At 39.0% G+C, this 26,741-nt stretch overlaps 1 protein-coding gene across 2 annotated transcripts in view; it reads left to right on the top strand.

The window, feature by feature from the left end:
• Nucleotides 1-26,741, top strand: part of EML4 (EMAP like 4) — a 156,591-nt gene that overhangs the window by 27,473 nt on the left and 102,377 nt on the right. Inside the window, exon 2 of one of the 2 annotated variants that reach the window (XM_084512672.1) lies at nt 11,990-12,128. The exons of the other annotated variant lie outside the window; for it this stretch is intronic. Within the exon in view, the coding sequence (XP_084368798.1) occupies nt 12,104-12,128 (25 nt within the window). The 5' untranslated portion in view covers nt 11,990-12,103. The remainder of the gene's footprint in view (nt 1-11,989; nt 12,129-26,741) is intronic. 2 annotated transcript variants of the gene reach the window in all.

The following is a 26,741-nucleotide window of genomic DNA, read 5'->3' as shown; positions in this document are numbered from 1 at the left end:
TGCGTGAGCTTTGTGGAGTGATTTCCCACCACGCAAACATGAGGAATGTAGCTGCGAATGGGGGAAAGTGCTGTGCAGAGGAAGGGTTTCGAGCATAGCACAGCAGCTGTGCTGGAAGGCTGCAGGGCTCAGCCCAGCCATCCCATCCGAAGGATCTGAGGGTCTGTATGACAGTCCTTCCTTCTTGGGTGTGGGTGCTATACACCTCTGTTCCTGCTCCTGTTCCTTGCCATCTCCCTCTCCATCCCCCTTCCCTCCTCCAAAAGTTAATTGCAGCCCATGGTGATCTGCTGTTTTATGACTGGTGCTTACTAGGATAGTGAGCTTAACTCCTGGTGCAGAAGTCGGAAATTCCTGTTCCTTAAAACCAGCTGTACTGCAGAGGGGAGAAGCTGTGAGCTTGGTCATGCTGCTCTGCAGATGCAGTGTGGCTGTTGCTGTACAGCACACCTCATGGGTTTGGCAGTACAGCTGTCTGGTTCGCCAGGTGTGGGCACTGGGCGAAAAAGAGGACGGAAATGGGGGGAGGTGTAAGAGGGATTTTGTTTGTGATACAGGAAAATGTTCCAAGTATATGTGTTGGTTATGTCATACTAGATCTCTGTATTACAGCATCTTTGGGAAGTATTGCCATTTTAGAGATGCTTCTATTCTCTACTGCTTTGGACTACACAGGAAGTATTGACAGGCACTTAAGTTCAAATTAGTATCTTTTATTTCAAATATACACACATACCTGTGTGTAATTAAGGTAAAATCCTACTGTCGTGCCTTTAGTCAGTATGCTCATTTTGCTAACCTCACTAGATCCATTATTACTTGCACATTTTTTTTTTTTTTTTTTTGTTTGAGTTGGACTTAGAAAAGTTTGCACAATAACAAGGATGTATTTGCATGCCTCTTAACTGTGCCAAGTAGCATTTATTGTCAAAAGATACAGAAGCATGTTGGCTTTGCAAGCACGCAAGTGTTTGGTAGATGAATTAAATGTCTATGTAAAATCTCTTTAATGAGACATTATGATGAGTGAACATTATTTTTCATTATTCCGCAACTCACTTATTATCAAATTTGATGGTCAGAACATCACCTGCAAAAGAAAATTGTGTCATAGATCAGAACTAGTGTTCTTAACTGAGCAAAAAATACATATGTTGCTATAGAAAATTCCCATAAGAATCACTTAAGTGTTGATACAATTTGTTTGAAGGTTATGATCAAACTAGGTAACACTTTCTCTCCAAATACAGTCTTCTTTTTTTTTTAATTAAAATTCTTGCAGCGAATTTGGAAAAATCCATTCTACGTATGAGTTTATACAGCTGTGCATGGCACTAGTATGAGTTATTGACATGTCAAATATAAAAGAGACTGGAGATACATTGACCTTTTATTCTTAAATCCTTAAGTTTGATGGAAGCACAGAATAAAGTCGTTATCTTCTATTGCTTAAGGTGCTGGAGGAATAGATTGATGCCAGCAGGAATACTTATAATAGAGAGAAGAATGCCTTCTGCTTTGAGTAAAAGCCCGCTTGCCATACCTTGAGGAGTAGTCGCACTCTTAAAATTAATCCCCTACCAAATACACAGGAAAAAGTGAGAGCTATTTCAGCTGGCAGCCTAGCATGTCTTGAAAATTAATGGAAGGTGTGTGATTTATTTTATTTACTTTGATTGTTGGGAGCAGTGGTAGGTGTGGAAAGTGAGTGGTGTGTTTCTATTTATATTTTCCTTTCTACGTGTTGCCTGAATATTATCCAGCTGTGGATAATAAAATACATAAAATACTGTAACGTAATATACATATATGAAACTGGAAATCTTGGTCTTTCTTTTGACTTAGTCAAGATCATGTGCAATCTTCAGGTTTCTGACACAAATCTATAGCTAGTTTATCTGCAGAAGACAGCTAATTTTTAAGTAGTTCTGTTGACTGTGGGGTGCATGTGCCCATGTGTAAGCATTAATTTGCAGTTTAACTTGATTTTTAAATTTCTGTCAGATTGACGGAACAAGATTCTTTAAACACCTTTAAACAGTTTTGGAGAATTGAATTGCTGCTCTAATAACTACTAGTAATTTGGTAACTGTGGCAGCATTGGTTTGAAGATGGGATGGCACCCATGACTGTGGGATGGCTTCCATAACTGGGGTGTTGGAATGGAAAAATACAGGCTTCTTAGGAAGAACAGGCAGGGGATATGAGAAGGGGGCATACGTCAAGGTCCTGCACGTGGGCTGGGGCAATCCCAAGTGCAAATACAGGCTGGGCAGAGAATGGATTGGGAGCAGCCCTGAGGAGAAGGACCTGAGGGTGTTGGTTGATGAGAAGTTTACCATGATCTGGCAATATGTGCTCACAGCCCAGAAAGCCAACCGTATCCTGGGCTGCATCAAAAGCAGCGTGGCCAGCAGGGCGAGGGAGGTGACTCTGCCCCTCTGTCCTGCTCTTCTTAGACCCCACCTGGAGCCCTCCATTCAGATCTGAGGCCACCAGCACACGAAGGACACAGACTTCTTAGGATGAGTCCAGAGGAGGGCCACAAATATGACCAGAGGGCTGGAGCACCTCTCCTATGAAGAAAGGCTGAGAGAGCTGGCGTTGGCTGATGGAGCTAGTGTGACTGACCTTGGACAGAGTGGTTCCACAGATTCAGCCAGGTGTGGCAGTGGGAACTTGCAGCTTCAAAATAACTTCCGCAGGAAGAAATTATCAGATTGCCTGTGGGGTTCTGTACCTTATTTTATTTTAAGAGGGCATTGTTAGCATGGTGAGAGTCTTTCTGATACTTTTCCTTGATGTTCCTGGCAGGTTATAAATATTGTACCCTTTTAATCAATTGCATAGGTTTAAATGTTAGTAGCAATTTTGAGAAAGATAATCACTAGAAGCTTTTACTGTGGTCCTCCAAAAACACCCCAGTACCTTAGAGGATACAGAACCTTAAATGCATGATTCTCATTACACGTTTTTTGAGGATATAATGTGTTTTGTTTTATTTGGTTTTGGTAACTGGTAGTGTTCTTGTAGATATGCTTTGTTGGTGTTGTGTTTGTTTTTTAATTCAAAGCTTTGCGTAATTTTAGCAGCTTCTGTGGTTTCAGCAGAAATAAGGCAATGGATTCGAACTAAAGCACTTGGTCTCTAAAAACATCAGATTGTAATACCTTGTGAGGAAGAAATCTGGTGATGACATTTTGATTGTGGTGTGTTTTTTTTTCTTGTTGTTTTGTAAGCTGCTGAAACATAAGGCAAAAGTTTGTGTTTGGAAACTGTGACTTGTAAGTTTCCTGGTATGCAGTGGTCTCATCTGGAATTGCCTAATGCCCGTTCTGTAATGCAGGAGCTCTTAGCATTTCCTACTGTGCAGACAAAGCAGGTCTGGAGCTGATGGTTAGTCCATAACCGCATGACATTTTGCATTCAGTGAATATCGTGCTGAAAGAAGACAAAACTTCATTTGTGAAGGGGGATGAAAAACCTAATATGGAAAAAAAAACAAAAAACAAAAACCACTTTTTTTTTTCCTATGAATTACATCAAGGGATATCTGGAAGCTGTCAGAGAAATTGGGAACATAGCTAGAGTGAAAATAGAAGAAAAAAATGAATTAAAAACAAGGTTGTAGCTGAATTGAAAGGCAGTTTAAGACGTCTACTCGCTGACTTCTGTGTGATCAGCACCCACCACATCTTGCTGTGCTCCAGGGCTTAGCAGCTGCATTTCTTCACTTCCCCAGGTGCAGGCAGGTGTTTAAAACAACGTGCTGGCAAGGATTGTTGGCAGGATTTGAAGATACCAAATGGGCACTTACTCTACGAACTGGGAAATTACCTTGCAGTCTGTTCCAGTCTGTTTTTTTTTTGTGAGTGATAGCAAGCCTCCCATGTCTGCGTTGTCTCGATATTTCCCATTGTTAGTGGATCAAGTTGCGTGAAGCTGTGACAGCTGTGATTAGCCTTGCCATTTTCACTTCCAGTTAAGAAGTTAGAAAAACTTTTTTTTGTTTGTTTGTTAGTTTTTAGTTTTTTTCTTTTCACTGTGTGTGCCTTGAAAGTCCAGTGGCAAATCTCCAAAGGTGCTTGTTTAACCATCTGAGGCCATGCATGATTACCATGTATTGTAATGACAGTGGTAATTACTCTGCTTAGTAAGCATGTACAATTCCTGCTTGCTTACAGGAAGATTATTTGAATATTCCCAAGGTGTAGCTTGGGGCAGTGGGGAGGTGGATCCCCGTGCTAAAAATAATAAAGGAAGATGCACATTTGTGTGTTGCATCAGTTTTCAGCATGCTTAAACTAATGTCTTGAGCAAGAACATGTCTCCTTTAGCTGATATTCTGAAGTCTCCTGACAAGTTTAACTGCTCCAAACTAAATAAAACCACCCCTTGACATGTACACACACATGCGCACATACACATGCAGGTCATTTGTAGAAAGCTGCATTCACTGTACAGGTTTTTTTTGGGGTTGGGGGCGTAATGAAGAAGCTAGGTGAAAGCCCAAAGAAAATGTTAATAGACACACTGGTTTGGGGCAGTGCAGCAACGGAGTGCTGCTGGCTCATGCTAGGACAGTGCAGCTCTTCTAGGGGCAGTGATCATTGGACCAATACATCCTTTCTTTTATAAACCTGAGTGCCTTGACCAGTGCAGTCCCTTTATCCTCACAGTGGTAATCCGGTTTGTTCATCCCTTCCCAGGTGACACATGAAGATGGGGATGTAACACTTCCATGTTTATGTTTTGTTCTAAATTCAGGAGGATATGCACTTCAGGGGCAGGTTAAATTGCACAGAAGATAGCAAAGAATCTAAATGCTGTGAAAAGGTGCGTGTAACAGGTGACTCCAAATAACTTGGGGCAAAGCAAGCTTGCTCGCAGTCTCTTGCAGAAAGAAAAGGTTAATAATGGTTTATGTGAGAAGCTAGTGGGAAGAAAAGGTGGTGTTAGCTTTAACTAAAATGTAGTATTTTGAGTTTGGTTGCTGTGAGTTGAGGCCTCATCTAATTACACAAATGCTTTCTGAAAAGGATGTTAGGTGTCTGTGTACTTCTCTGGTTTCTTTGTCCCCCAAGAAAAGAATTGGAGAATGGATGTGTTAGGTGTATGTTTAATGTTAAAAGATGTACTTTTAAAAAAACAAACAAAAAAAACAAACGAGTGAAATCCTATACGGCTGTATTGGCAGTGTTAGATTTCCAGAGAATAGAAGGGGCTTGCAGCATTTGCTTACTTTGGAAATGATGCATTGCCTGTTTATGGGTCAGCACAAAAAAAGGTAAGAAAGGGACACAAGGAAGGGGCTATCAGTCAATGATGCGGAAGAAATTAGAACACTCAACTGGCTGTTTGGGGAAGAGACACCTTTTTTAAAAGGTGTTGCTGAGCTGTGTTAAGGGTGCATTTAAACTTTTCCCAGTTTAAATGCTTGTTGCACTCGATGTTTGGGACAATACTGAAACAGATTCTAACGTCTTTTCTAATGGTGGCAGTGGAGCAAAATGAACCCTTTTTAGGGAAAGGCCCATTATGAGGCTTTTGTTTTAGTTTGCTGTAACAGGACTGATCTGAAAGTCTTTTCTACTTCTGTGTGCTAGAGCCAGAATCTCTTGATTGCAGCTTCTGGAGATTCAGTAATAAATGCATCTTTCCAGAAAATAGGGATTGTGTATTACCACATGTACTCTCCTCTTGAGCTGACCAAAGCAACTGCCAGTATGAAGTATCTTGTACAACTTCCATAGAGGTGCTTAAAAATAACCAGACATTCCTCTTTTCTGTTTTGCTTTAGTTGTAGAATAATATTTTTGTTCTCTGCTTTGGTGAGTTTTATGTTTTGCTTGAATGTAGTTGATATTTAAAAAAAGAACATAAATGGTGTTCCCAGTAGGCTAAGTAGCTATTGACCTAAACATTTAAGGCTTAGCTTGGAGACTTAAGATTAAAGTAGAACTTACATAAATGAGCTGTTAGCTCCTATATTTGAGGCAGTGATTTATTTTCTGTGCTCTTTCTCACTGAGTTTTTAGGTGTAAAGTAACAATAATGGCATTGTTAAGAAGAATAAGCAATGGAAATGTAATTCTGCCTCCATTAAGACAGATCCTTGAACCGCAAGTTCATGTGCACTGTTGACAAGCCAGTGCTTTCCTTCTGGTGCATCCATGCCCACAGCTGGAGCTTTCTGAGCAGGATATGTCCCCTGGCTGCTCCTGGGCCATTTGAAAGCAGCCATGGCTGGGCAGTGGACCTTGTCCATCAGCTCTGCAGGTCCAGCTAGGACAGCTCCCGCTGGCTGCCTGTGTTTTATGTGGTTCAGCCCTCATCATCATCTGACCCTTCCGTGGGACTGCAACAACGGAAGGAATAATGCAGGCAAATACCTGAACCCTTCTCCTTCCAGGGACCCGCCTGCTTGAAATACAGTCGTTGAGTACGTGTTGCAGTGTTGGCTTACATTTAGAAAGTGTCTGGGGATGGTAGCGACAGCCCGTGCTATGAGTTGCTTTGGGGAGGTACTGCATTGTGTAATGCCTGTTCTCGATAAAGCAGGATTACATTCAATTTGGAAGGCAACAGTGAAGAAGCAAGTGAAATGTTTTGTGGTGCTATTGTAATACTGCAGAGTGGCAGAGCAGAAACTTACACTTGTACCTACGCTGTTCGCTCATGATCTCATAAGCAGGGAATATGCAGGGAATACTTTTTAAAAAGGTCTCTCTTCTCCAATGTGTAGGCATGGGGCAGAAGGTCCTTACCCTCTAAAACGTTAGAAACGAGTCCTGAATAAGGTGTTTTGAAGGAAGGAGTGTGTATGCCTAAAAAGCTTGCATGAGGGGGCTGGCATTACTGTTTGTGCTTTTGTAAAACAGTCTGGCACATCTGACAAAGTGAACTGGGGTAATAAATTGAGGCTTTTTATTATGATTATTTTCTTCATGTGAATCATTGAACGTGAATTAAAATTGAAACTTTGTGGCTCACAGAGGAGACTAAGAAGTACAAAATTGATTTTAAAGGTCTCTAAATAATTAAAGATCTCCAGATATCACTACATATGGGAGTGTGAAGTTACAATTAGTTCCGATAAATAGTAATAAATTACTGCTGTATTTAACAATAATAATAAGTATAAATGTGTGGGCTGGAAATTATACCTAATGATGTCTTGATACTGTGAGGAGCTCTGCTAGACTGCAGTTAAAATGAAATAAAATTAATTTCATTCTTGTTGCTTGAATTTAACATAAATTTATTTTCTAGGGGGCTTAATCACAGGCCAGTGCTCTGTACCTCTTTTTTGTATGTACGGTACAAGGTCTGTTAAAAAATAAAGCTGTATCTATACAGCTTTATATCTAAACAAACTGTATCTATACAATCAACATTAGATGATTACTGATACAGATAATATCAGAGGTGTAATTAAAGTTGTGTGCCTTAGGGTGTTTTGTTTTCTTATTGCTTGTGGTGTACATCAGTTTTTTTTACACTGACTCTGGTTAGCTGTAGGATTTAAAATTGTCATTCAAAACTACAGGTACAGTCTGTAGTATTCAGGTATTCTGTGTTTTTTGTAACTCAGAGTATGAAGGAGGAAGACTTTTTTTTCTTCCACCACCAAAGGATTTTTATTTTTTTTTAAATATAATTCTGCATTAAAAGGTATTTGTTGGATTTTGGTATTACTGATCTGGAAAGATGAGCTAAGCCGTACAACATGCTTTAACAGGTTCCCTTGGTTTTGAATGCCTTCCTTTTTATGCAGTAAATAGAGACACCTGACTGCGGTTTGCTAAATTCTATTACAACAGTTGTAATTATTTCAAGTTAGATGTGTCAGCCATGATTTAAACACTTCAGTTAGCAGTTTAAAAAGGTCTGTCTCCACCCCCACACCTTTTGCTTATTTAAAGCTAAAGTTTAGCTTGGACTAAAAAATGATCTGAAATGTTCTGAAAATCTTTGTAACAGACAAAGGAAACTAAGTCATGATGTTTGTCAGTCCTAGTACAGGCAATATGTGGTTTTGTTGTGAACATCAAGGCTGTTAATAGTTGCCCAATTGTCGTAAATAATAGGCAAAAATACAGCTAAAGTGGAAGCTCTGAGCTGATAACTGATGCCAGCCCAAACAAGCCCAGTGAATTTGTGGAGGAAAGATTTATTTCCCTCCCTCCTACCCCTTCAGACAAATTCTTGATGTCATGCCTCTAACTTAGGAAGGAAAGAAACTTGAATTTAGATCATAAAAAAAAAAAAAAAAAATCATAAAGGTTTAAGTAACATCTGGTCTCAGAGAGAAGACACGTCTTGGGGGGGAGGTGGGAACAGAAAAGAAAAACGGAAGCCAGTAGTAATGCAGCAAAACTGAGTCAACAGGGAAGGGATCCTTCAGAAAAGGGGAATTCAACCCAGTACAAGAAGTCATAAAATACTTGAGATAAATGTATGGGAGGGAAACCAGAAGGGTGATAGATCTGTGAAGCAGATGGTCTGCGCTGTAATGTGTCACCTTACAAATATAGAAAGTAAATTAAATAGTTCCTTTTCTAATTGGTAGTTAAAAGAAAAAGTAGATGGGGCTGTGGTGGTGAGTACTTCAGTTCTGTGGGCTTTGCTTGTTTTGTCTGGTTAATAAGAACAAATGTCTCTTTACTTAACGTTCTACAGTCTGAGAGTAATTCAGTCTGGTGCAGTGAAGCACTCACGTAAGAAGATGTCATGGCCAGCTGAATATGCCAAAGAGTTCCAGTAGAATTTAAGGATGAAGGGGTTGCTCTGTTCCACAAATGTGCATTTTTACCTTCAATATGAGTAGCATGATGAAATTACAAAAATTGTGTAAGAATAGTAAGTTATTTAATATAGTTAAGACTAGCCAAGCTTACCAAGAAACACAGGGTAACCTGATGAACCAACAAGAGGGAGTGACAAGGAGACAAGAAAATCACATTGGACTAAGAGGATTTACAGAGGTTTAATTACTGTCTTGTGAAGGAAGGAAGCAGGACAGACATGAGCGTGCATATCAAAACAGGACCTTGGTTTAAATAAATCCAGAGTTGGGCAACCGAATTTTAACTACAGGGAGGAAAATATATCGCTTTATCTAAGTGCTTGCCTCTAAGGGATCAAGAAAAGGAGTGGGGGAAATGTATGAAACAATGGAAAGGTAGAACATCGCCTGTAAACAATGAGCAGCTGGTGAAACTAAATCCAAGGAAAAGGAAATACTCCCACCCACTCTCTTTTCTCTATCCTTGTTCTCGCAGAATTAATGTTTACATTAAAAAACACATCTCCTGCAGAGACTACTAAGGCAGAAAATTCTCCTGAGAATTGAGATGGTTTAGATTTTCATATAGGGAAACAATTAGGTGTTACAGTAAATAATCAATTTTTAGAAAACTATAGAGTTATCACACTTCTCAGCATAAGCATGTTTCTGAGTTTTTTGTTTTTTTTTTTTTTCAGAAGCAAGTGTCTCTCAATGTGTCATTGACATAAATGAAGAAGCAAATAATGACCACTTTCAGAAACGTGGTGTTGGTTAGGTGTACCAGTGTTCTCTCCAGCCTGGCAGTGTTTGTCTGAAGAACAGCCCTACAACATGCATGACCTCTGCATGCAGGTCATGAAACCCTCCAGAGGGTGGAGGAAAATTCCCTTGGTGGTGTCATTCGTTCACTTCCCCTTCTTTTTTTCATTCATGTCACATTAGGTCTTCTTGTCAGTCCTTGAGATTTCTGAGATCCATTGTGAAGTTTTCAAGAGATGATGTAGGAGTTCTAAGTGGGGTCTGGATATTTTGGCATATCATGCTGGAGACCCATCTAATCTAGCAGATGGTGGCTGGTGTTTATGCCTCCACGTGTTGTTGTACAGTTAGGTCCATAATTCCCCATGAGGAAATAACTTCTTTTGATGCTCAGGTTAAATCCTAACCAATTGCCATTAATGAGCAATAAGTGGAGTTAAATGTTTTCAGAGGGTCTTTAAACTTCAGTGTGCTCTTAGCAAGTATTGTTACTCTTATTCACCATGTTACAGAGTATGTCTGCAAAGCACTTTGTATGCATACTGGACTTATACTGTATTTGTTAATTTTTTACCCAGGTATGTGTGTATAAATACTTGACATGTGCATTGTTTTTGTAGGCATGTTCAAGCAGAAAACTCGTGCTTCAAAGTCCATATGTCATGGATGCTAAGTACTTTCTTGGGCATGAGGAGGCCTCATGTCAGTGTTATCTCAGTGCATACTTTTGAAGCTTGCGAAAGGAAGGTGTTTAACTTCTCTACTTAGGGAGAAAAAAAGCTTTTATTACTGTTTGCATTGAATTATGGCAGTTAATCATTGTGCATGTGTGTGTGCATGGAGAATGTGCTCATGAAAGCAGTAAACATTACAATTCAGGTTGTTTTCTGCAACTCTGATCTCAGTAAGATCTACCAGTGTGTGTTTTTTTCCTGTTAGAGTCTTTAAAAATATTCTTTAAATCCAGTGAGTGAACAGCATCTTAACCAAAACAATGCTCTTGTGTTGTTTATTTGTAATATTGTTATATATTCTGAAGCACAGTAAAGCAGAAGTATAGTTTTTCAACCTGAAGTATAGTTCAATATACTGAAGCAGTACACGTGACAATTCACGCGTTTGTCAAAGACAACCAAACAAAACAACAGCAATTGCATTGTTTTCTTTATTATCACTCATTATTCACTTGGCATTATCAGTTTACTGTAACTGAAGGAGGAATACAAAGTTGAAATAAAAGAAACTGTTGTTTTTACCAACTGTATAGGAAAGCCTGTAGTAAAGCTTTCAACACATTTAGTGACCTTTAGTACAAGAACATGATGGTGTCTGTCCAGTCCAATATCTTGTATTTAACTTCTGTCATAATCCTCTTATTTAAAGAAAGGTACAAAACCTCCCTGCCAGAAAAATGTGGTATGATCTTCCTCTGTCTTAATAGGAGTTGTTTTAAATCCTTAAGAAGGGTGCTTTATGTCTCCTTTTACAGTACTTTTGCTTTTTTTTTTTTTTTTTTTAAATTTTGCCTATGATGTCTGTTTCAAGAACTGACTTTTTTTTGTGTGTTTTTTAATGCCCTTTTTTGTTAGTAATAATCTAAATGTATGCACTCCTGAAGAGAATAAGTGATACCTTTAGGAATGATTGTATTTTTGACTTTGCATTCATGAAATATAAATGTCTTTATAAGTACAACAATACTTATAATTTGAGCACTATTCTGTTTTGGAAGAAGATACAAATATAGGTTACATAGTCCTTATTAGCAATTGTGAAAATGCTTCTTTTTCAAATCTGTATTTCCATTAAAGTTCCTAATATAAAGGAGAACAAAGTCTTTGGTAAACACACTTTTTTTCCTCCTGTTCTTGAAATTGTTTTAAAGGCAACATAGTCTTCTACCAAAATCATTCAAGCAAGACATTTAATTTTGTTCTATTTTGCCAAAGTAAAACAAGAATTATTTAGATTGTAAGCAATGTTGAAATAAGTTGTAACAGAGAGGAATATGAATATCCAATGTTGCCTTTCTGTGAATCTTTTTGTTCATGTTTATTTGTGGTCAGTTGGAAGGAAGTAAGCACTTTGCATCCTGCTAAGTGTGGGAGGCTTTAAATATGTATAGTTCGGTGTTAACTTTTTTAAAACATTACTTGTGACTGACATATCCTGGTGTAGTTTACTCTTCCCGCTAGCGACCTTGAAAGCGTGCCTGTGTAATAATTGGTTATTGCTGGAACAAAAGATAGTTCTGTCTAAGATTTGTTTGAATTCAGGAAGCTGTGTTTGCCAAAGTAAAAACTTGGTGACGCAACCATGTCAGGTTTCAGCAGCCACACCTCTGTGAAGCAGTTTCAGGTTTTCAGTTTTAACCTTTGTTCATAGCTGTATTCCTCTTCCAGCAAAACGTCAGAGGCAGTTTTCTTCCGTCTCTTGCAGTGGAGCTGTTCTGAAGGAATGCTGAGGTTCAAAAGGAAAATTGGCAGCAATTACTATTGAGGTTGGTGGGCTTCAGTAGCTTTGTCCTAAGGTAACGGAACGATAGAAGGACAGATGGACTCTCTTCCCAATACTTATGGTAAGGATAACTCTAAATATTCCTAAGTATTGAATCATGTAGGTGGTGTGAGTTTTGTAGAACAGGATGTCATACTGAGCTGTGTTTGATACCTGGGAAAAAAAAAAAAAAAAAAAAAAAAAGGCAAAATGCCACCACTGGACTCCAGTTGCCTTCCACTGCGAAGGGATGATGGATCATACATGTATTGACCTGGCATGTCTTCACTGCCGTAATACAATCTTCAGTGCTGCTCCTGGGCACTGCATTAAAGTGTCGTTTATGTTGGAGCATAATGCAAGAATACCTTTCCAATGGGCCATGCTGTTGAAAGCAATGTTTTAGAACTGCATGAATATAGTTTTCAGTGTTTTATGACAAGGATTTGCTCTTCTGTAATTATGGATTTATAAGAATCCCTTCAAAATTAGTGATTTCTGGAAGGCAATTACAGTTCTGAAGCATATTTCACTGAGCCTACTGAGCTGATGAGTCTCCTTGGCTGTGTGCATTGACCTCTGTTCCCGTGTTGCACTTTAGGGAGTGCAGGACTGGGTATTCGATTAGCACAATGTCTCTCCATTATTAAACTGAAAGTGACCAAGTAATTACAAATTAGATATTCTAATTGCTTTGGGGAAAAATGGCTATTTCCAGAGTCTTGAAATCAAGTCTTGAAGGTTAACCATTTCACAAGTAGATCCATCCATTACTGCCTGGGTCATTTGTATTTATGTGCGTCCATATGCATGCAGCTAACTATCAAATACTGCAGTTTTATAGTGGAGCTTCTGAAATTTGCCCTTCAGATGCAGAAGTTAACATTTGCCAAGCTTGCAAGTACTTTGTTGTACTTAAAGTTGTTTGCTAAACGTCTGGTAAACCTTAAAAAGTCTGATGCTCTGTTGGATGTTTTTGAGCTTCATCATGCCCCATTCTTGCAGTGACTTGGGTGGATTGAAGGGCAGAAATCAAGTCCTGCTCTTGGAGAGTATTCAGTGCCTTGTTAATACTCCTCTCCAGCCAGGTACAATGCTAGGGGTCAAACTCTTGTTTAGAATGGAAGGAAATAAAGAAATCAATCTTTTGCAATTAGTTCGTGAAGGACCAATAGTAGTGGGTGGTGGAGCCTCTATAGTTTCTTTGTCACTGTATTTGGCTATGCCTTATTTTCTTAATGGCCCAAATTATCACCAAGTAACTGGACAGCTTCATGGAAATCAGTTTGTCTGTGGTGAGTTACCTTTAAATATGGCATCAGCTTGAGTACAATGTGACATTCATCAGCATGGTCCACAGCTGATGAGTCAAAGTGGGCATGCAAATTTCTTCTTTTAAAAGAAGGCACTTTTTTCCCCTAACTTGTCAAGATTGCCAAGTTTCTTTCTTATGTTTCTGCTTTTGGAATCAACTTCTTCAAGAGCTACTCAGCACAGCTCTTCTCTTAACTGCCATGGAGGAGCTGATACAAGTGTACTCTGTACCATAAAGGACTAAAATGTAGCTTATAATAGTCACAGAACAGCAAAACAAATTTGAAGAATTGAGGTTATTTCATGTCCAGTATTATTTGACTCAAGGATCACCAGATTCAGAGGGTGTTTTGTTTTGTTTTTTTTCCAGATTTTAATATGGCTACTGAAGTATTTACAGTGGTTTACCTTTTTTTTTCTTCTTCCTTTTTTTCTTTTTTTTCAGTTTTTCTCTTTGAATGCATTCATAGTCGTTGATATATGTTGACTTTCTTGCTGCAGTGCAAATGAGGACCTACCATGCTCAGTGTGGTCAGAGTTTGCATGTGCCTAGGACACAGTGAATGTCTGCAGAGAATGTAGCTTTAGATTTTACTCAACATAGATTTTACATAGATTTACTCAAAAGTAAATCTATGGTGTGTTAGATGCAAGATAGCTGAAGTGAGATCCAGATCCTCAGAGTGATAACTCCCAAATGATAAACAAAAGAAAGCTGTGCGTGCCTCTAAAGAAGTTTGTAGAACGTACTTCCACTATGAATCAGGAGAGTTGCTCAAGCATCTGATGTTCATCAAAAGTTTCCATGAAAAAAAAATTATTTTTGTTTTCCATCCCTGTAATGGTCAGAATTTGCAGGCCTCAGATGAAAATGAAACAAAAACACTTGCTGGAAATGGCAGTAAAAAGGAAGGTCACAACAGCTGTTATAGATGGAAAAGAAAACTCTTCTTTTAGCTTCCAGCATATTGACTGACTACTGCCTTCCCCTTGGACCACAGAGTAAGTAATAAATGCAAAGGTGATGTGAAAATGGGATGGTAGAAGGAAGTCTTGGAAAACACATGAAATATAATCTAATTTTACAATGTTGTAATTGAGTGTTGCCTTTTTGGCTCTATTTAGATATAAATACAGATATAATTTGCTGTGTGAGAACCTCTGAGGGGGTTAGGATATGCTGTGGTTTTTTGCTTAGTTAGGAAATATGTAAAATTCAGAGCATTGATGACTGAGTACTTACATTTATTCTGTGCGGAGATGATCCTTTTACTTGAGGACAGATTTACGTGATATTCACAGTCAATAAATCATTCTTGCATTGCCTCCCTACAAGACTATTGGCAACAGTGTTCGTTACTCAAAATACGTCTGTTTTCAATTAGCTCAAGGAAAGTTCTCTAGTCATGGAAAGAGCATTCATCTCTACTACCTGCCCTGAGAATGAAACACCCAAATGCATTTGCATGAAGATTACCAAAGTTTACTCAGATAAGTAGTAGTACGTGCTGAGTTTTAAATGGGAGAGGACAGTAAAGATTTAACAGAGCTGCCTTTGAAACTTTCCTAATCCCGAGATTCAGAGTTGTCATCAGTTGTTGAATAGACCCTAGAAAATGTGGAAGTGCAACGAGAACACTTTTCAGATTGGCAATATTTAAAAAAAAAAAAAAAAAAAAAGCCAACTGTGGCCACTGCAGCGTATGCTGGAGTGCGCAGATCACTGTACAGATGCTATAATGCATCATTTTTTAAAGGCAAGGCAAGGTGGTGCCTTGCATATTGTAACTTCTCTTCTGGACTGGATGGGAACACAGCACTTCTATTTGTTGATTTAACAGCAGCTTTCTGTACACTCTGTATGAAGTCTTCCCCCTTGGAGGACTTCTTAGTGTTAGGTCAGAGGTTGGACTTGATGATCTTGAGGTCTCTTCCAACCTAGACAATTATGTGATTCTGTGATTTATATTTTTGGGGTGGGGAAACAGAGAGCTCTAAGCTTTATTTTGTCTTGTGTACAATGCACGGACACCCCTTGCTTTTTGCTTGTGACGGCCCAGTTAGTGGTCCCTTGGAGGTTGCTTGGGACTTGTAATTGCAGGTTATAGGACAGGTTGTTCTGTGCTTTCACAGTATTTCTTGTGTAGTTAGTTCCACTTCTCTTGTATTGACGTTTTTTTCTTTCAGTTGAAGAAAAGGCAAAGGAGACTGCCAACTTTCACAAAAAGCTTCCCCCTTCTCTTCAAGGGGAATTGGAATAGTTTTGTCTGTGACTTTTTCCATTGAAAAACAAGTTTGTGTGAACTGTCATACCTATAAATGAACAATGCCCCATTAACACAGTAAATCCCCAAGCCCTTTTTTGAAGGCAGAATGGGCGATCTTGATTTGTGTGAGTTCGCCAAAGCAAATGTCAGTTGAGAACTTACGGCTTGCATTTAGCTGGAACAATGTATCTGGCCTTCAAATCAAGCATTTTTTCACTGCCTGGTCAAGGATGAAGAACTAATTTTACTCTGTTTTGCAGTTAGTGAGCAGATTTTTAAGGGTACAGAATTAATGTGTGCATCTGTGAGCTATTTCTCCAGTGAAAGATGCATTTTGCTTCTGTACTTTTTGATGCATCAAACTGTTGATGCAGGTACGTGTATTTTAAGGAACATCTTGTCAGCCTGTTCTACGAGGAGTAGGGGCTTCTTGAGAGTACATGTGCGTGCATGAATCTGGAAGAGTCTGTTTTGTGAACATACACTCAGCAATGTCTGCTGCTTCTCAAATGTAATGATTTCCATGAAGTAATATTGCCACATTTGTTTAGATTAAAATTACATTGTTCTTTGTTTGGGCTGCTAGGGAAATGCTAAACATCTATGAATAAGTAGTTACCTCATGATTACCATAAATGGGTCATTTTGTAATGTGCATAAAACTGAGAGAAATATATTCTGTGACAAGATCCACTGAAGCCTGTTGCTCAGGTGTAAGGGCTCAATGCTGAAGAAATATGCCATTATATATATATGAAGAGGAAAGGAAAAGAAAGCTCTGGTCATGATAAAGCCAAGAGATGACTTCTGTACTTCATGACAGGCAGTTAATAAGTTAATACAAATTACATTTTCTATCTAGATTTGTGTGTGTTTGTACCTAGGCTCTCAGGTTTTTGAAAACTCAAGCAGATGAATGCGCAGTTCATATGAATTCAGTTATTATATGGGTAGCTCTCTACTGTACGGCTTCTGAAAAATCACATTTTTCCTTTAATTGAACAATAAAAAATAAGTGCAGATCTTGGAACAGAGAATCTGTTAATTAAGTATAGATTTTGTGCTTTAATCACACAAATATGCTTCCCTTTTACAAACTCTTTTACCTTCTTGGATATTCCATCCCATGCAAACACCTTTTGTTTGAGGAAAATCTTGAAATTCCAAGAAAACACATTTGTATTTGGAACAGGAAGATGATAATTTACAGTGAAACTCCTTATTATACTACTTTTATTAACTGGTTTAACAAACATTTAGTAAGATGGGAGTATTAGCTTGCCCCCGTAGCATTGAGAAAGCAGTCACATCAAGCGTGGATACAGCATTCGTACTGCACTCCAGCTTAGCAGGGCACACGGAAGAGGGAAGCACCATCTTCATACACAAATAAACAGTGCCATTTATTGTGCTCAATTGTAGGGCCGGCAGTTAGGTCTACTTGGATTTCCTAGTAATGGGGTTAGAGTTGAGGCTAACAACTCTGAAGAGTCCTGGTAGTTGTGGAGCTGGTGGAGCCTTTGCCCTTGACTTCTGGGAGAAGGGTTGAACTCCAAGAATAAATAGTGTTTAGACTTATGTGCATCTTGGGTGTCTTAATGTTTTGTTATGGTCAGAAGCGTTCTCTAGGAGAACTTCTCCGAGGGGTTACAGCAGCCCTAAATTAAACTGTTTGGGATGGGCTTGATGCTACACTGGGCCGTGAAATGTAGGCAAAAACTAGTAGCGCAATTTGGATTGCTTTTCAGGAACAGATGATGCTCTTTAAAAAGCTCCTTTTCTGTGCCTTCCAGAGAGTGTTCCCTCCCTCCCCTCCCCCCCCCCCCCCCCCCCCAAATTTAAACATCCTGTCTCTTCAGATTGTTTGGATAGAGCTCGTATGAGCATGAGGAGGACAGAATAGATGCTGTGTCTGAGGAAACGCTCTATTTAACATAGTCAAAGGGTGATATGTTCCGAATACATAGAGGCAGGGAAACTGCTCTTTATTACTGAAGAGTGATATATTTGAAGGGGTGAATGGGTGGGGAAGAATAAGGGGGAAGGAGGAGAAAGAGAATAAGAAGAAAGTAGTGTGATGACTTTCTTCCAACCATAACTGACAGGATCTCTGCTGCTTATACAACTTATGAAAAGGAAGTAGTTCTAATTGTTTTTCATGGATCATTGGTTTATGGGCTTTGTTCCAGAAAACTTTCTTGCAGAGAATAATTTAGTTAAAATGGTGACACTAATCAAGTGAAACTGAGAACACAGATTCTCAGGGAGTTCAATAACAGGGTGTTGATTTTTTTTGTTGATGCTTTCTCCCAAGTTCAGTTATGGTGAACTTCCTGCAGCTATTTGACTTTCCTAGGTGGCATGAGAGCTCCATGTGACTATTTTGTTGGTGTGTGAGTAGCTGTCTCTGACAGGAGCCAAAGACCTGTGAATCTGCCAGGGTTCAGGCTGGAAAGGCAGAGGATCCTTAGTGAAGCTTCTGGATTTGAGGAGCTGTTTTCTAGAACTGATTCTCCTTAACTACATGTCTGATCCACCTCTAGCTTTGGCAGAGACAGTGTTTTCTAGAGGACTGAGCATGTGCTGATACTGAGTCCTGTTGGCTTCCCCAGAGCTAGGAACAGCAGCAGTTAGTGCTCAGATAGGGCAGAGGGAGGGATCTTGGCTCCAAACCTCATTTGGAGAACAAAAGTTACCATGAGCCATTTCTAAGCATATGTCAGTGGGCCTTCCCACCAGCCTTGGTGGTCTTCCCATAGGTTCACAGCCATCTCCCTATTACTGCCTGGCTGCGAATACAGTTCAGGGGTGCATCAGGTCAAGAAAACCAGTTAGCTGTGTTTCAGAATTGCTTCATCTGAGATTCCTAGAATGATCAAATTCCTGTTGCTTAAAATATATGTTTATAAACAATATTATAGTTTTCTGAAGGAGTTCCTTATTGCTGGTAAATCCTGTACACCTCCGTGAGTAGGCTTGTTTTTATCAAGTTGCTGGTTTGAGCTAGGAATGGAGATTTTGTTCCTTTCTTGTGAGTACAAGCTTTCTAGCTGGTCTGTAGCGCAGGAGTAAGCAGTACCGCAAGGTGGTATGAACTGTGCACGGGAGACATTGAGGCAAGCAATGCAGTGGGGTGGCAGTAGCTCCTGGAGCTAATATTGCTGCTAATCACAACATTATATGGAAAAGCAATTGACAACACTAGGTGTTTCATATGTGTTTTAAAAGATGTACGTGAGCTTAATGTGAGTTGTTAAATAGTAGTGCCAGCTTGAAACCTTCTCTAAGCCACCCATCAGCCATTTCATCCAGTGGCATGAGGGTAATGACTGCAGGGGACGTCTGGTAGCAATGAAAACTTGAAAATGTTTAAGTTAGAGTGAATTTTACAGATCTTTCTTAATGTTATATATAACTAACGTCTTTGTCCAGGATGAGTTTGTTTGACTTTTGATATGTATATGGTTGCTGCGTTTGCTTTTGCCTATATGTAATTCCCAAACAAAATTAACTTGCTGCAGTATATTTTCAAACCAGTTTAAAAATACAGAATGTTTTAATGTGATGTCAAACATAACCACATCTTGTTTTGTAGAAGGGAAGGAAAGAAAAGGACCAGGGTACTTGGAAGTGGTACTAGCTACATTCCTACAAATCCAGGAGAGTTGTTGAGAGAGAAACATCAAATACTCTCAGAAGTCTTGAATAAGTTATATACTGTCTTTATGCTTGTATTTAATCAAGAAATAGAAAAAAAGCCAGTGCTTCTCTGTAAAGAAGTCTTTGTGAAACACTTCTAGCACTTCTGCTGGAAAGTCTTGGCTTTTTTTTTTGGGTGTTGTTCAGGTTTGGAATAGTAGAGAAATGAGATACAGGTTGCTGACTTGTAAACAGCAACACTTGAACATAGAATGAAGAAAGGTAGGTATTAACTATAGGACGATAGTTTTAATATAGGACTATAGTTTCAGGCTTTTATATGCCTGTGATAATTGTTCTTATATAGCTGTCTTGCCAAGGTTTTTCAAGGAGGTATGACCCTCATACTTTAGATAAAGAATGAGGAAATAAATAAAATAATAATAATAATTTTAAAAAAGCTAAAAGTAGGTTTTGCATAGCTTTTCCCTTTTTAGTTTTCCCCTTTTAGTCTTCCTTTCAGTTACGTTTGTTTCATTTATTGACTGTAAAGTCACTACTGACTAGGGATAAAATCAGAATCAGTTACGCAAATCAAATGTGCTTTCCTCCTTTCATAGTTCATCTCTAAACTGCTTTGGACTCGACAGTAGCCTGCTGCTTTCAGAGAACTATAAACCCTTTTCCATGGATTACCATTACATTGCATTACATCATCAACTCTTTTTTAATAAGAAACTTGGAGAGATGAAGCTCATCTTTAAATAGGGTGCAGTCATGCTTCTGAGTTGAAAAAGGGAACTTTTTTCAAAGATAACTACTGCAAGCTGTTACAGAGTATGGCAAGATGAACTCGTTTTCAAAAAAAAAAAAAAAAAAAGCAGAACAAAAGGAGCAGAAACTGGAAGAAAAAGTTGGTTAATTTGCCAGAAGAACACTGTTGTACTAGCAAGTAGAGGCTAAGAGGGTTTACTATGTGAAAGATAATACATAAATTTTCTGAAAACCAAACGTTTTTGGCATGCATCCTACAGACTTCCTTTTTAGGCCTTACGTTTTACTAAGGATATGAAAATAAGCAGCATAGCATATATCAATGTTATCTTTACAATTTAATGATTAACAAGTTCATTTTAGATGCAACAGTATTTTGTATATTGTATGCAGTGCAGATAGTCCTGTTTGCTGGATACCGTGCAAACCTGTGAATAAAAGTTACCACGAGCCATTTCTAACCAATTTAATCAGAAGGGCAGTATAGCAGGTTTTACTGGTAGTTCAGGACAGTTAAACAAACCAAAGCTGTTTCCAGCTAAATGGGATTCAGATTCACTTAGCAAAATTTATGGTTTATATCTCTGAGTTGGTTGAATGTGTGAGCCTGTGTTGCAAAGGAGTAAGATGTGGGGGGAAATTCCAGTTTAATTTTGAAAATGTATTTCTGCTTGAAACCAAAACCTAACTAAATATTTCCTTTTTCTTCTAGCACTAAGATTCTTAGTGGTGGGGAACTTCTTGTCAAAGTGCTCAGTGCATACCTTGTAATGGAAATTGTGGGAGAATGTGAATAGAACAGAAATAGACCGAGCGTTTATCTGATAGTTCAACAAAAAGTAAATATTGAGATTTGTTTCTCTTCTTGTAATGGACTATTAAAGTACGGCCGATTCAGGATTGGAGGACTGAAGGGGACAATTTCCCCAAACAATCATGTAAAAAAGAAAAGTTTAAATCTTGTTGAGCCTGTTGCTAGCTCTCTCTCTGCATTCTAACAAATTGAAAGCCTTCATGAAAGATGGAAATGATGAATAAACTGTAGTGTGCCCCACAGAAGCAGCATAAAGGGTCAGAGACATTGTCTTACACCTCTGTTATAACAAGGGATAAGTGGGGAATAGACAGTACCTGAACTACAGAAGTGTGATCCAGAAAAAAAATATTACTTGAACGGTAGTTAAAAATATGAGTGAGGTGCCATGCAGACCTTGCTGATGTTTCCCACTACAGTACTGCTTGTCCTCCATCACTATGGCTGGAGTCATATCTCTTGCTTCAGGGCAGAGGGAGCCCTTCCATGCCTGAGCCAAACAGCGAGTTGTTGAAGATTTTATTTTTTTCTGTCTCAGATAATCAATGGATTATCAGGTTTTTCCCCTTATCTGCCCCATCTTGGTTGAAAGACAGTTCCACTCTCTGAGCTGGAACTGGCCTCTGCATTTCCACTTGGAACAAGCCATCCTTTCCCTATGAAGTCTTATCTACTCTACACAAGATGTACCTACAGGGTTGTGTTGCTTTTAGCATGTAGTTGTTAGTCTAAAGCGTTCCAAGTGCTTCAGCTTCCCCTGTAAAATAGTTTTTTTCAATCCTCTGAGTAGTCTTCTCTGCACCTGTTTCAATTAAATAGTTTTTGAGGGGAAGCATGCCATTTTTCTTATGTGTTTTTGTTTTGCTTTGAATTAGGTAACCACAACCATATAAAATTTCAAATAGTGGTTTACCGGTACTTTATATAATTGATTGCTCCTGGGTTTCTACTAAAAATACATTTTCTTGTTTGTAGAATAACTGCAAAGCATCAGTATCAAACAGCTGTTATGAGGGCTAACAGGAGTATATGGTCTTTTTTGTTGAGATCTCTCTCCCCCCCTTCATCTCCTGTTAATGGGTCCCTGACCATAGCAAAAGTCATTGTTCATAATAGGTTTTCATTTGGTATGCAAATTTCATTGCATTTGCATTGCTCCAGCCAACGCAAAAGACTGACAAATTTCTGTGAGATGGTTTCAGGAACAATTTCTTCTCCTAACTTTTTTTCTTCCAGAAGTCATTAGTGGGTACTTGCTTTTTGTCAGTACATAAATTATCTAATAACTAATTTAACAGTACCTAAAGAACACTGTACTGTCTCTTTTTCTGGATATCTTTTTATTGCCTTTCCTTCAGCCAGTGCTTTGTTCATCTTTCAACTCTTATAGGTCTCCACCTTAAATATTGTTCAAAGAGGGATCACATCAGCTCTTGCTTTACTTTTGTTAGACATTGGAACAGGCTGCCCAGGGAAGTGGTGGAGTCACCATCCCTGGATGTCTTTAAAAGACATTTAGATGTAGAGCTTAGGGATATGGTTTAGTGGGGACTGTTAGTGTTAGGTCAGAGGTTGGACTCGATGATCTTGAGGTCTCTTCCAACCTAGAAATTCTGTGATTCTGTGATTCTTTTTTAAGTTCACTGTATTACCCTTTTTGATGAATAAACTACCCCCATTAAAATCAAATTTGTCTAATTTTCATTTCACCATTCATTTCACTACTACATTTCCTCAACTTCTTTTTCAGATCTTGTGTTATCAAGGTCATATTTGTAGCGCCAAGATTGTTTTCCTTCTCTCCCAAACTACTTCCTTTCCCCCTCTCCCTCTCTTAATGATTTTTGGCGTATCTGTCATTGTTCTGTGTGCCAATTATTTCAGCATTGTGGGATGGAGATTATCCAGATCCCCTTATTTCTTTCTTGTAAATGTTCTAATTTTGTTTCCACACTGTATGTGGTAATAACCATTATCCAAGCCTCATTTTCAGTGTATCATTTTATTATATTTATTGAAATGGAAGGCAAAGTACATTTCAGTGTCTGTTCCTGCTTATTTTTCCCTTAGCATCCTTTTCAGCCTCAGTGAGAAGATAGCTGCCTGTCTTTCTATTTTTTGAAGCTTAAATGCATAGGAACAGTAATATGTCCATTATTTCTTTTTCTGGTTCAGCTCAAGTAGGCTTCTAGCTGTTTTTACTCTGTAGCCTGTAAGCTCTGAAACATGCTTGCTTTTCTTAATCTTTTTGTCCATTTTTGTAGGAGAAGGTTTTCTGCGTATCTTTAGCATTACAAGTAAGGTTATAATCACAGTCCAGGTAGTGAGAAATCCTCCCCACCAAGTTTTTTCTTTAGCTTGACAAGCAAGCCCAAAGGCTGGGAAGGGCTTTCAGTTACTTTGTAACCGTTCTGAAAATTTTCAGCTCATCAGTCACATTAACAAATGCCAGTAGGCTTCCTGAGGTTTGCCTTTCCCAAATTCTAGACAGTTTGACGTGTTTCTGTGGAGTGACATGGCCAGGGTTAGCTTGTGACCAGTCCTGAATGACTTGAACCCCTGGCCAGCTCTCCTTCCTGATACCAGAACCAGCTCTAAAACAGCATCCTCATTGCCCCTAGACTGGCGGTGACTGTGTCTGCTGAGCAAAGGAGTACTTCAATTGTCACGTCGCTGCTAGCAGTTGGTATATGGTTTTGTTTCAGCTTGCAACCTTCGCTGCCTGCACCCAGGTTGCTGTTGGTGTGCGCAGTCAATGTCACCCAGCTGGGTTCTGCATCATGTGGCCAGGCTCAGCCCTCCTTGGCAGTGAAATAGAGGAAGTTGAGCTCTTAAACTCACTGATACGGTCAATTGCTGAGTCTTTCTGTACTAGGTGGTTTTGATGGATGGATGAATTCACTGATTAAGATTTGTGCGTGCTAGTACTTCTCTTCCTTTATTTTCCTCCTCCCTCACTGACCATCCCACCTGGCAATTTTAGCCTTTGTATTGTCTACCTATCAAATGTTATCTTTCTCTTGATCTATTTGTATTTTGTGATGTGGCAACAGCTAGTCTTTTGCGATACTAACACTTTTTTTCATTTGAATCTCTTTCTTAATTGCCTGCTGTGATAGGACGCTTCAGTGCTAGTGTTGTCATCTTAATATGGAAAACTATTCATCATGCAAGAGAAATGCGTGTCTGAGTTATTTAAAAAAAATAATCATACTTTTCTGCAGAAGACTATTGCTATAGGAGCAAAGACTGTGTGGGAGAGCTGAAATTACTGGAAATATGTTTATAGGAGAAATTCTGGAAGATTTTTAGCCACCATACAAGAAATGTGGTTGTCTAAAAACAAGTTATACAGTTCTTTTTCCAGATGTGGTCCCTATACCAGTAATTGTAATTCTAGGAGATGAGAAGGCTTAGGAACAGAACGATGTGTATAAAATGTCTAATCACACCAGTAACTGACTCAGACTGTTCTAATTCCCTGCACTCAGTAATGCATATGCTTGGCAGTGCATGTGCTGCATATGCAATTGTTAGTGGCTTCTTTTTCTAAAAGTGAGATGGTAGATGTTAACCTGCTGTGAAAATGTATAATCATGGAAAGGTTAAAACTCGTGCATGTTATAAGAAGTCTGGAAGTTGGTATACCATTTCCGAATGCTCCTCTCACTGTAGAGTTGCCAGCCCCTTATGTATGCATACTGGCTTTTTTTTTTTTTTTTTTTTCTCGTTAGTGTGGCTTTTTTTGTTGCTTTGCTTGTGTGTTTGGGGGATGCAATTGTTGTGTTTTGTATTTTTTTTTTTTTTTTTTTTTTAATTTTCCTCCAAGTTAATGGTGAAGAGAGATGGGCAGAGTGAAGGCATCAGCAAGTCTCAATGTCAGGCAGGGTTTGATTATATTTGAAATAACTAGTTGTGATTTATGTTCAGTGTTGGATGAGGAGGAAAAGGAAGTGGGACACAATCTGCCTGACAACATGTTCTAATAGTCTGTAATTTATCTTTGTACCATGTGTAATAATACTTCTCAAATTATTTTCTAAGTGGAAAATGTTTAGTCTTGTCCACAGTTGAGAGTTTTGACTAGTACTCTCTGTGCTGATATGATAGGCAATTCCAGGCTTGATTCTTCTCTGTAGACATTTAGTCAAGTAGCCCTAGGCATATTGTTGCTACTCTCTGAACAGGTGAGCATGGTTTTAATTAGTGCCATCAAATAAAGGAAAGGATGCCTAGTGACTCAGAAGGAGGAGGGTGAGTCAAGATCTGTTACTCTTTCTAGAGTTCTATAGAGATGTGAGTGTAATCTCCCCTTGACCAATGGCTCATATCCAAAAGGGGTCTCAAAACTACTGAATCCAGAAGTGACTCACCTATTAGCATTCTGTGTTCTCACTTATGCAGTACTTCCTTCCTCTCTTTTATGATCATTGTACAGATGCACTACCTTGGTGCTGGCCTTGTTCTTTATGCATCCTGAGAGCTGCTTTGAGTGACCAGATGGCTACCTGTTTTTTTAGGTTGCAGATGCATGCATATGTACACACATACACACATTTATATTCATATATATATACATATATATATATATATGAATATATATATATATTCATATATATAGACATATATATGAATATAAATATATCTGCAAATTGAAATTGCAAACTTTTAAAATAAATTTGGGCTTAAGTGGCTTTGGAGCTGTGGTGGCTTAAGGTAATATGGACCTGGTGTGGTTAGTTGCTCAGTGTTGGTGTCAGTCATTTTCCACGTGCCTGGTTTACGTTACTTGCTTGTCCACTGTACTGAAACAAATAAACAAATATGCAAAAAACATCCAAACAAAAGAACACAAAAGAACCCACCACCACAAAAACAAACAAATACCACCAGCAGCAACAAAAACCCTAAAACAGTAGGATAAAAGCAAATATTTAAAGAAAATAAAGGGATTGGTTGTCCCTCTCTTGTCCCTTCCTGCTAATGTACAGTGTGTATTATTTCCTTTTTGGTGCATAGTGTTGAACATACCCATTTTCCACTTTGTTCCCACACCTGTGGAGTGGCAACTTCTGTGCATGTCGATAAAGAGCAGCAGGCAGCTTTAGTGCCATTATTTACAGGCGATTCCCTTGGAGGAGTTAAGAAATTGAGCCAAACCCTTTGTGCAGGCACTGCTGGGAGTTCACAGCGTCTCTTTCTGTGGTGCTCTCCGGTACTCATCATTGCTTCGGAGAGGCTGCGGGGCTGGTGTGTGTCACATCTGTCACAGAGCTGGAAGCAGTTCTTGTCTCATATTCACTGGAAAAGCGTTGCAGCCGAGTGGTTTGCCTCAGGAAGGGCCTTGCTCAGTGCAAGGCTTGGTGTTGTTTGGGGAACAAAATGTCAGCTAACGTGGAGAAATCCTGCCTGCCGGTAGGAGAGGGTTTGGTGTGGGGTGGTCCAGGCACATGTGGCTTGTGCTTTGGTCTTTGCTTGAGGTGTCTGGAATGCTATTTTGTACCTCTGCATTATTGGGCATGCAAAATAAATTACCTCTTTGGAATTTACAGGGGACTGGAAATTTGACTGCTTCCTCAGTATGGAAAATGACGAGCTTGTTTTCATTGATATGCTTTACTGCTTTGTTTTCGTGATCCAAGAAGAACTAAGGTCTTAACAGGCACAAAATTTTGGCATACATCTAGAAGAATGGATAGAAGTAAATATATATATGCACACATTTTTGTCAGCTTTAGCTGACACTTGGAATTTTGCACTGATAATTTATTTAGATGTGTCGCTGTTAATACGCAGCCCCTACTAGCTGTGCTAGGAATAATGTAGCAATACCTAGAAATGGGAATATGGTTATTTTTTTAGGAAGCTGGAATTGTGTTCATCTATG

Source organism: Aythya ferina (assembly GCF_964211825.1).
Source record: "Aythya ferina genome assembly, chromosome: 3".
Taxonomy (NCBI): domain Eukaryota; kingdom Metazoa; phylum Chordata; class Aves; order Anseriformes; family Anatidae; genus Aythya; species Aythya ferina.
This window is presented reverse-complemented; position numbering and strand designations above follow the sequence as displayed.